The sequence below is a fragment of the Triticum urartu genome, chromosome 5A (genome assembly GCF_056163025.1).
Source record: "Triticum urartu cultivar PI428250 chromosome 5A, HENAU_Tu73, whole genome shotgun sequence".
Classification (NCBI taxonomy): domain Eukaryota; kingdom Viridiplantae; phylum Streptophyta; class Magnoliopsida; order Poales; family Poaceae; genus Triticum; species Triticum urartu.
The window spans coordinates 672,746,668-672,757,761 of NC_141877.1; the positions used below are offsets into that span (position 1 = coordinate 672,746,668).

The following is an 11,094-nucleotide window of genomic DNA, read 5'->3' on the forward strand; positions in this document are numbered from 1 at the left end:
GGCAGGAGCCTTAGTGTTGTCTCTTTATTGTATGAAGTGCAAACGCCATGTAATTGCTTTAGGTCTCTTAGAATTTTGCATGTGGTGGGGACCCCAACCGACTGGAGGGGTGGGGACCCCAATTTTGCATGCGGCGCTGCAGTTAGGTCTCTTAGAATCAGAATCTTGTTCCCCGGCAACAGCGTTGTTGTGGCGATGACGTCGTTGTGCGGATCAAGCATAAGGATTCCCCGAATCCTGGTCCACCTGGTTAGCGGCAGCATCATCGATGATGTAGAGGATGGTGTGGGGGGGGGGGGGGTCATCTGGTCACTGCTCTTTCGGAATGGTGGATATGGTTGTGTCTTCGCAAAGAAAGTTCGACTACATCAACCGCGTTCTGAAATGCTTCCGCTTGCGGTCTACGAGGGTACGTAGACACACTCTCCCCCTTCGTTGCTATGCATCTTCATGGATAGATCTTGCGTGTGTGTAGAATTTTTTTTGTTTTCCATGCACGTTTCCCAACAGTGGCATCCGAGCCAGATCTATGCGTAGATGATATGCATGAGTAGAACACAAAAGAGTTGTGTGCGGTGATAGTCATACTACTTACCACCAACGTCTTATTTTGATTCGGCGGTATTGTGGGATGAAGCGACCCAGACCAACCTTACATGTCCACGCACATGATACCGGTTCCACCGACAGACATGCAACTAGTTTTGCATAAAGGTGGCTGGCGGGTGTCTGTCTCTCCTACTTTAGTTGAATCGAATTTGACTACGGCTGGTCCTTGAAGAAGGTTAAAACAACAAACTTGATGAAACACTGTTGTGGTTGTTTGCGTAGGTAAGAACGGTTCTTGCTAGATGCCTGTAGCAGCCATGTAAAACTTGCAACAACAAAGTAGAGGACGTCTAACTTGTTTTTGTAGGGCATGTTGTGATGTGATATGGTCAAGATATGATGTGATATATGTTGATGTATGAGATGATCATGTTTTATAATATTGACAACCAGCAGAAGCCTTAGTGTTGTCTCTTTATTGTATGAAGTGCAAACGCCATGTAATTCCTTTAGGTCTCTTAGAATTTTGCATGTGGTGGGGACCCCAACCGACTGGAGGGGTGGGGACCCCAATTTTGCATGTGGCGCTGCAGTTAGGTCTCTTAGAATCAGAATCTTGTTCCCCGGCAACAGTGTTGTTGTGGCGATGACGGGGTTGTGGGGATCAAGCATAAGGATTCCCCGAATCCTGGTCCACCTGGTTAGCGGCAGCCTCATCGATGATGTAGAGGATGGGAGGGGGGGTCATCTGGTCGCTGCTCTTTCTAAATGGTGGATCGTGTTATCTCGGTGGTCTTGGAAGGTGTCTCCCGACGGTGTGGATAGTTCCACTTCATGTCTTGGTCCTATGGCTTCTTCTCCGACCGACAACATTCAGACTGTGTTGTTGGAGGGGCTTGTGAAGTTACGTCTCCCCGAGTATATTTGTCTAGATCTAGGGTGTTCATCCAACCCTCTTCATCACCTTCTTCTCCGAGACAGTGATATGTTTTCAGATCGTTGTGACCCTCATCTTCTGTCTTTGACCGACAACTTCCTTGCCGCTTGCGTTAGCAACGTTTCCCTGCTCCATTGAGAGTTCTAGAGGCGGCATCGAGCTTCTTCTTCTTTTTCATAAGGGGCGGCATTGAGCTTTTTTTTATGAGAGGGCGGCATCGAGCTGCTTCTTCTAGTTCTTCTTCTTCTTCTTTATGAGGAGGCGGCATCGAGCTTCGCTCCCGACGCGTCACAGATGAATGCAGAAATCGATTTACCCACCTTCGACCTTGTATTCTGAACTTAAAGGGTTGATCGACTTTAATACATTACATGACCTTTTGGCCTTTTTTTATCGAAGGAAAAAAGTATTACCAATACCAAGACCGTGTCCGATTCTGCAAAGCAAAGAAGAAGAAAAGAAGAAACGGACGCGCGTGCGTGCGCACGACGCCACGCGACACCACCCGCCGACCACCGCACCGTCGGTCGAACCAAGGAGAAGCATCCACCCCCCGCACGCACTTCCCCGTCCAGATCGATCAGGCCGCCGGCGCGCTCTGCTCCCCCCGATGCAGGACCAGGCCGGGGCCGCCTCCGGCTCCGGGGATCCGGACCCTCCGCCGGAGCACGCCAGCGGCGAGGGCGGCTCCTCCTCCGCCGCGGCCGCCGCCAGGCTCCCCTCCCGCAACGCCTCCTCCAAGTACGACTTCGTCAAGGTCAGTCCTCCCCGTCGCCCTCCCCTTCTCCCCCATCCCTCGCTCCCCACCATTCGGCTCATCACGTTTATCACTTCTCTGCCGTGGTTGCGCCGTCAGGTCAAGGTCTGGCTCGGGGAGAACGCCGACCACTACTACGTCCTCTCCAGGTTCCTCCTCAGCAGGATGCTCACCGTCACCAAGGTCTCTGCTTTTACTCAATTTTTCCCCCTCTGTTTAATCCGCTGTGTCGACTCAAGGTTGCCTATTACTCCCTCTGTAAACTAATATAAAACCGTTTAGATTCCCCTTGCCATAATCGAATACTACAAACGAATAGTGAAAAATATGCTACGCTTCCAACAACTTACACTTCTAGTTTCGATATCAAGTAGTACCAACGAAGGACTGTATAAACTACAAAGTGTAAGCTAACAACTTTGGTCATCTTTCCCGCCTCCTTCTTCAGATTCCGAACCACGTCGCCATTAAGATTGCCCTTGAGCTCAAGAAGTTGCTCGTCGACAACAGCCTTCTTGATGTGTATGTTTGTTCGCCCTTCACTCTATATCCCCCCCCCCCCCCCCCCCCCCTCTGTGTTCTATATTGCTTACACTGTTCACCATGCTCTTTCCTTCGGTTCTTTTTTGTGGTGTACGTACTTAGTCATGCATGAATTCGAACAATCTGCTACTTCTTTCTGTTGATTCTCTTGTTAATCATATCGTGTATATACAGCAAAATTTGCCTTAGGCTCATCAAGCTATACTAATTGTGTTCTTCTGCATATATGTCGCCGTCTCAATTTCACCTATTATTTTAGAATAGCCCACTGTTCAAATTTTAGTATATCCCTAGGTGCAGAGCGCCTGTTGCTTGTAGCATGAAATTTTGTCACTAGCCAGAAAGTGTCAATCAAGTCGCGTGAATTGTGATATGTGAATCACTGAAACATTTATTTAAGTAAGTAAAAACACTTTGTTATTATACTTGCTTCAAGCGATCCTATGTTGTTTATGTTAAGCTTCATGCACTAGCCAACGCAACCAAAAGTCCGAAGTGATGGAAAGGGCTAGACAATTCACATATACACTTCAACAGTTTCCCACATGTTTTTCTTTTGTTTTCAAATGATGAAAGTGTCGCATACATAATATTGTCCAATCATTATTGTTGTCATGATAGCAAAATGAAAACCTTACTGATAAGGTTTACACTTAACTAATTTGTGTATCATCATTCATCAATTCCTGATTTTTAGACTTATATATGCTAGCAAATGTTTTGGGCAGTTCACAGTGTGACTTAGAGGCCAACCTTTTCAAGGTGACTACCTTTAACTTCATTTAAATAGACATGTTTGTTATTTTGTTAACTTAAAAATACTAGTTTATTTACAGCTAATGGAGAAAAGGGGATATGGAGAGGACTACATTAATCGATATAAGATGATGACAAGGTGTGTTTTTGGAGGAAAGGCTGCTCTATTTTGAATAATATAATGTTTGGGACCTTACTAGAGTAGGCTCCCTCGGACTTCTTTTCAATTGTACCTTATTAATGATAATGAATTCCATAGTTTAAGGTGGTAACCTTATATTATTGTTGTCTTCATGTCAAGTCTACTTTGCAGAAGCTTTACTTCAGTGTCATTTTGATAACATGTTTATGCTCTATTTATCCTTAACTGCAGATTCCATCATCAAAGAGTACCACTAGTAATTTTGGTGTGTGGAACTGCTTGCACTGGAAAATCAACAATTGCTACACAGCTAGCTCAAAGGCTCAACCTACCAAATGTTTTACAGGTTTATTTTCTCTTCCCGTTGTATGTGCCATATATAAGAGTCCTGTTTGCTACCATTGTCACCTTGACTTCATTTCTTGATTATAACATGTAGACAGACATGGTATATGAGTTGTTGCGGACATCAACAGAGTGAGTTTCTTTTCCTGGTCTTGGTTATTCTCTGCCATATGAGTTGTTTGATGTGCCCATGGTTCCCCATTTCCAAAACCTGTAGTCTGTGTATAGATTACTGATCTCAACAACACATGCAGTGCCCCGCTAACTTCAGTACCTGTGTGGGCTCGGGATTTTAATTCACCTGAAGAACTTATCACCGAATTTTGCAGAGAATGCAGAGTTGTTCGCAAAGGTATTTATTTTTTGTGTGGAAAGAAGGGTTTTGTATTGCACACATAAAAGCTGCTTACTTTGGATATAATTAGTTGCAGGCACTCATTTTTTTTTGCTTGCTGTTCACATTTACTAGGTTTGGCTGGTGATTTGAAGAAAGCAATGAAAGATGGGAAGCCAATTATAATAGAGGTATGTTGTTATGCCTTACATGTTTCTCCTGAAAACAAAAAACCATATTTATGGGTTGCACTGTGAAATTAATTTTGTGAAAATACCTCAGCTCTATATTGTTTTTTCATTTTAATTCCTACAGCATGGTGTTCAAATGCCTGTTCGATTGGATATTATTGAGCGGAGGGCCTAGCAGTAGGGTTGGATACTATAGAGGACTTCTTCTGCACATTGAATACTAACTGACACTAAAGTCTTCAGTTCTATTGTTTCTTAATTGTACAGTGCCAATTAGTATGTGTAGACATGTCATATGATGTTACAGGGTCATTTTACATTGATCATTACCTTCTATTGCAAAACGAGACATAATTTGGGATGGTTATCAAAAACTTCTACCAGCCATTTTGCTTGCATTCCCATCATCCAACTTCAGTCACAACACTAACTGGCCTTTTGGATTTCCTTCTAGAAGGATGTACATTTGTCCTTGTTAGTGTTCCGTGGGTATATTGTCCAAACATGAGCAGAGGATGCAACAATGAAGGGAGGCGTCAGTAGCTGATATGATATTTTCCCAAACATGCCAACACAGCAACATCGTTATGTTAAAATGGAAATTTTTGTTCACATACATGTGGTATCCTCTCTCCTGTGGCTTTCGTGCCCAACCGCACCATCCATCACCCTCAATGTCTCGCTCTCTGTCAACCATGTTGCCGTCGCTAGCTTTCGAATGAATCAGAGGCTCAGAGCAGATCATTACTTTCTACTCCCTCCGTCCCAAATTTCTTTTCTTAGATTTGTCTAGATACGGATTTATCCAGTCACGTTATAGTGTTAGATACATCTGTATCTAGACAAATCTAAGACAAGAATTTTGGGACGGAGGTAATATAATTGTGTTCGTGTGTATGTTAGCTATTCACTCTTCCGTCGTTTTGTCTTGAGAGTATTTGTTCAAATTCATGGCATGCATACGAGTACCATCGGCGGGTGAGAGCATGAATGGCGCGGGGGATTCATGGATCACTTTTCTTTCTCCCCCTTCTGTGTGAGACAGAAAAAATATTTGGCTGATAGTGGGGCCCAATCTGACAGGGCCATTGGGCACCCGCATCCTTTTTGGAAAAAAATGATATGGAAATACCAGCTAACTAGTCTGGAGACAGGCAAACTGGCATATGTCAATGTCATCCATAAAAACCTATGGAACTGAAAACGGTTGGAAAGTCGCAACTTTTTAATGGAGGAAACAAGAACAGAAAAATGTTTAAAAGCGGAAAAGCCCAAATTACCCTTCTTTCCAAACCTGTAAAGACTCGGAGGCAGATCTGTGCTGCATTGGTTTAAGCTGTCTATGTTTGCTTCATCCGTCACAGATCTTCATGGATCAAAGTGGGGTGCACATATATATTTATATGTGTGAACATTACATAACATGTGTACAGAAATTGCTCGTTGACAGCATAGTCCACTCCTGCTTTTGCGGCATGGCAGAACTTCACTGGCAATTAAAATTATTTTCTTTTGGATGTGAATAATCTGACAGTCCACACATTTCTGCTGTTGCTCAACATGGTTAGAACCTTTAAAAAATAGATCCTGCATAGCTCTACACTACCACATTTACTTTCTAGCACTTGTTGCATTTGAGATTAGCTAGTGATGTCTGACCAGTAGTACAAAGCAGAAGATGGATTTTGTTGGGGATGGTGGGGTGACCAGTAATACAAAGCAGAAGATGGATTTTGTTTGGGATGGTGGGTGGGAGCTAGTCAAAAGATCTGTAGCATCTGTATTTAGTTAGTGTGCCCCACATGTGTAAATTATGCCTAATTTTGGCTGATATTTTGACTTCAGGGAATTCATTTGGATCCAAGCATTTACCTGATGGACGAGGAGAATGCAGATGACAATTCCAGAATTGAGAAAAAGGTTGAATCTGGAAATTCATCCATCTCTGCAGAAAAGAAAACAGAACAGCAATCAGAAAATGGTCTACCTGAGAACATTGTAAGTGTTCTAAAGGAAGATATCATACAAAGCCAGGACTGCCTGCCTGAGAGTAGGACCAGTGAAGGTCTGTCTGGTGCTGACAGCCATGAGATTACCTCTTCTGATTCTGAAGAGAAAATTCTCAAAGCTGAAGGTAAGTCAAATTACTCTGATAAATGTGACCCATGTTACTGTTGTGTGGTCAGTATGACAACATGGCTGGTGTATGCCAAAGTAAATCTCTATTTCTTGTTCTAGTTGGTGGAAAAATATAGTATCCGGGGAAGTAAAGGATCAGATCCTGTATGGTTCTTACAGAATACTGTACTGTGCCATGTTCTAGTTGGTGGCCAGTCACTGTCTTTATACTTTGTAGGCAATGGACAAAAGGATTTGGACCAACAGAAGAGCAACAGTGCCAAGAAAGACAAGCCTGCTGCTGAACCGATAGTTGTTCCAATTGTGTTGAGGATGTCTGATTTTGATCACAAGGTGTGTTGTCTACCTGGTTTATAAATTTAAATGTGTTTCCATATATTTAATTTCTGGGTTCATACATCAAACGAACAAACCTACTTCCATCAAAAGTTTGTTTTGCGTTTCTGACCTCTCCAAATAACCAAGTTGAAGGCCTACCTTTCTTCTCTTTCGAACTGGTTCTTTCTCTGAAATTGCTCTTGCCTGGAATAGGTGCAGCGTCCCAGCTATAATTTCTAAAATATATCCAGAACACATATCTGGCTTCCATATTTAATATTTTCTGTTTTGCGTTTCTGACCTCTCCAAATAACCAAGTTGAAGGCCTACCTTTCTTCTGTTTCAAACTGATTCCTTCTCTGAAGTTGTGCTTGCCGGAAATAGGCGCATCGTCCCAGCTAGAAATTCTAAAGTATATCCAGAACACGTATCTGGCTTTCATATTTGATATTTTCTGTATTTTACACACTCATATTATTTGGTTTGTTAGCTCATTTCATTCTCGTTCAGATTTGCTTTGTTTGTTTGTTCAGGCATTGTTAGAGGAATGGATAGCCACTAGAGCTATCAGAGATAATTGCCTTCCTCAGGTATTCCTGAAAAGCTTGAGTACACAAGTAAATTATTGTTTTGTCTTGGTACTATCCTGTAAAATCGTATGGTATAAGCATAGTTTCTTCTTTTTTTCATGTAAGCATGGTCATCATAAGTGACATTAAATGATTAGTCTCATGAAAACTTGGAAGGAAAGCTCCATGATGTCTACCATCTGACTAGCAACTGTGCTTTGTTTTTATTATCCTCGTTTTAAGGCTATACCGGCAAGCATGCTGAGTCGTTATTAAATGTCAATCTATTATTGGTCTATATCTTTTACAGAAACCATGAATTGGTATTAGGTGATAAGAATTATCCGTATCATTGATACAATTAATACCAATAACCATCTAGCTCTGTGATGCAATTATTACTAACAATCATCTAGCTCTTTGATGCAGTTACTAGTAACAACCATCTAACTCTGTTATAGTCCTGATATCAGAATATACTCCCTCCGTCCCAAAATAAGCGACATGGCTTTAGTTCAAGTTTGAACAAATTTGAAGTAAAGCCACGACACTTATTTTGGACGGAGGCGCTATATGCAAAGTGGTGCAGCATACTTTCCCTATGCGACTTTAAGTAGCCTTGTTTAATGAAATATGAGCATGAGATAATTGTAACTCCTTGACATTCCCCATTTTATCTTTTACCATATTTTTTATGCTTAACGTCAATGTTTGAATTTTGAAGTGACATTACCCAGTACCGAGTATCATGTTTCCTTTTTTCTTCTTTCTCTTAGAAAAAAAAACTGCAGGTTAGCATCTGACTTTTAGTTGATGTTGTTCAGGATCATCGAAAGCTTATAAACAACCTCAAACTTATTCAGGATTATCTTTGCTCTTTTGAGGCACAGGTAATTTTTCCTTCATCGGTCAAAAGTGTGAAATTTGTTCCTTGGCGATGACCCATTTGTCAAATTTGTCACGTTTAAACTGCTATAAAGCCCCCCCCCCCCCCCCCCCCCAACAGGGTATTTGCCCATGAAAAACGTGAAATCAGCTAGTCATGTTTTACTTCAAGATGTCATTTTTTTACAAGAGCTATTTACCCAAGGAGTCAAGGATCATGTTGTTTCTTGTATTGAATCACCATCTTTTCTAGTTTAGTGTTTCATTGTTTGTTTTCTCTAACCTACTGTCTAAATCTGATCAGGGATTGACTGTTGTTGACATCTCAGCAAACTCGTTTCCTCAAACGTTAGATTGGCTTCATGGCTATCTTCTTCAGGTACCTGAGAAAAATTAGCAGATTTATTTTCTTAAAGATTGCATTCAATCTTTTGCAATTTCTAAAATAATGCACTTCATAAATATTGTCATGTCCAAAGAAGTGCTATGTAGTGTAACGTACTCAATTTTGCTAACACAGAGTCCTGTCATCAGAAAGACCCAGCTACTTTCGATCGGTTAAAACACCATTTCTTAACCTTATATCTTTTTTGACAGTGCATTGAGCGCGGCCTTCTGGCTGCATGTTCAGAAGGCCCCAAGCAATAGGAAAACCAATTAACATGACAGGTATCTGCTGTTTCACTTTAATAGAAGGCATATTTCTGGAAAGTACTTTATCTTCCATTATTGACGTGTTTGTTTGCTAAAAAGTCTCTTAAATACAATGCCTATTCTTTAAAAACTGGTTATGGGAAAAGCTTTTTTTTATCAGACTTACCTTTACCGTGTGAACTAATTTTTTCCGAGACTGTTACTTACAGTTCTCGTAAGCACACAAGGCGATGTGAGAGAGACTCAACAGAATTGCTCGGCGTGGAATCTGTTAGCATACATAATCTTTTCTCACTTTGCTGGTTATATGTAATGTGTATGATCTCTAGTCATGGGTTGTTTGCGTTGGGCATAATAGAGTATAATCTTCTTCCTTTAAGTTTGGTGTGTTTCATTTGTGTTGTAATAGTAAGTGCTAGCAACTTGTGCAAATTATGAATCCATGACTGGGTTAATCATGGCCACATGACCACATTATAACTTAATTGAGAAATGGAGTGCAACTCAGAAGGTATGTTTTTGTTATCAGGCAATGCTACTCCATATCCTAAGTTCTTTCAGATGAGCGTCACAAGTTGAGGGGGGCATCTCAGTGTCAGCAATCCAAAACAGTGCTATAGTACATGATAACAGCAACAAAAAAAAGGTTGTCGCATGGAAGAAATCGGTCGCCTCCCGTGCCGTTAGATAGTCGCCTTTGCCTTGCGCACCCCCCTTCCAACCAAAAACTGTGAACGACACCAGCACTGCTTTGCAACATCGTAGCCTTGTAGACCACCAACATTGCTAGCCTGCCCCCTAACTAGCCGCAGCTCGTGCTCTTGCAGCATCGCTGATGTTCCCCTGAAGCATTGGTGACACTCCCATAGTGGTCGCAGCATTGAAAATGTTGCACCGACATGAAGGAGGCCGTCGACGACTAGTTCGCAACAGGGCCTCCTTGTACTAGGCGACATGTCGGTTGCAACATACGATGCTCATCGGAGAACCTTGGTGATGGCATGCAATAGCCCCTGTCACCTATAACACCCCCATGCATATCACCCCCTCCTCGCAGCACCCTGGCGACGGCCTGTGAACCCTGACGGTTGTCTGCACCAACAACACCGACCCTTGCGGCATCTCCCCCTACAAAAAATCTATCAAATCCAATCACTACTATAAACCTAATAACTTTATTGATGACAACATTTCATACTCATACTTCTGCACTTGCCTTTCAAGTTAGAAACAAAAAAAAATTGGCTTCTCCCAGTGGACGCATCGGCTGCCATTGGATGTGCCGCACAGATCTTAATGTGTTAACTTTTGAAACTCGTTAGCTAGGACACAAAAGCCGTGCAAAATGCATCATATTCAAACATAACCCTCCTACTGCATTGGATCAATTCTCACTTCCTCTTTCCTTTTCTTTTTATCATGGCAAATTTAATCTTTTTTATGTTCACATGTAAGGCAAATTTTAATATGCTCCCTCTTCCCTCTCTTTTTACATGTGAGGTAAGAAGGTTTAACTAGACCACTAACTAATGAGATCAACTGTAGATCCACTCCCTCCGTTTCTAAATACAAGTCTTTCTAGAAATTTTCACTATGGCTACATACGGATATATATAGACGTAGTTTAGAGTGTAGATTCACTCATTTTGCTCTGTATGCAGTCCATATTAAAATCTCTAGAAAGACTTGTATTTAGAAACGGAGGGAGTATTATATAGTCTTACCTTTCATGTAAAAAGAGGGGTAAGAGGGAGCATGTTAAAACTGCTCAATTTGTTTTGTGTACACAGCAGATGCACAATATATTTTTTTTGTCTTTCAAACATGGCAATTTCATTTTCCATGTCTTTCTTGTAAGCATTTAGATCACTGAAGTAGTAATCTAAATGTTTTTATATTTCTTTACAGAGGGAGTATAAGAAAATATTTGTACACTCGAGGGTGAGCTTTTCATTTGCTGGTTAACCTCCCCAAC

General features: G+C 41.7%; 1 protein-coding gene across 1 annotated transcript; it reads left to right on the forward strand.

The window, feature by feature from the left end:
• Positions 1 to 1,912: 1,912 nt before the first annotated feature.
• LOC125511556 (P-loop containing nucleoside triphosphate hydrolases superfamily protein) lies at positions 1,913 to 9,644 on the forward strand. The gene is made up of 16 exons (XM_048676960.2): positions 1,913 to 2,243; positions 2,343 to 2,426; positions 2,692 to 2,765; positions 3,515 to 3,548; positions 3,623 to 3,681; positions 3,916 to 4,030; positions 4,124 to 4,161; positions 4,284 to 4,381; positions 4,499 to 4,554; positions 6,400 to 6,688; positions 6,911 to 7,026; positions 7,545 to 7,601; positions 8,405 to 8,470; positions 8,770 to 8,844; positions 9,063 to 9,134; positions 9,329 to 9,644. Exons 1-15 carry the CDS (start codon positions 2,097 to 2,099, stop codon positions 9,111 to 9,113), a joined length of 1,359 nt encoding a protein of 452 aa, XP_048532917.2. The 5' UTR covers positions 1,913 to 2,096; the 3' UTR covers positions 9,114 to 9,134; positions 9,329 to 9,644.
• The last annotated feature ends 1,450 nt before the right edge of the window (positions 9,645 to 11,094 follow it).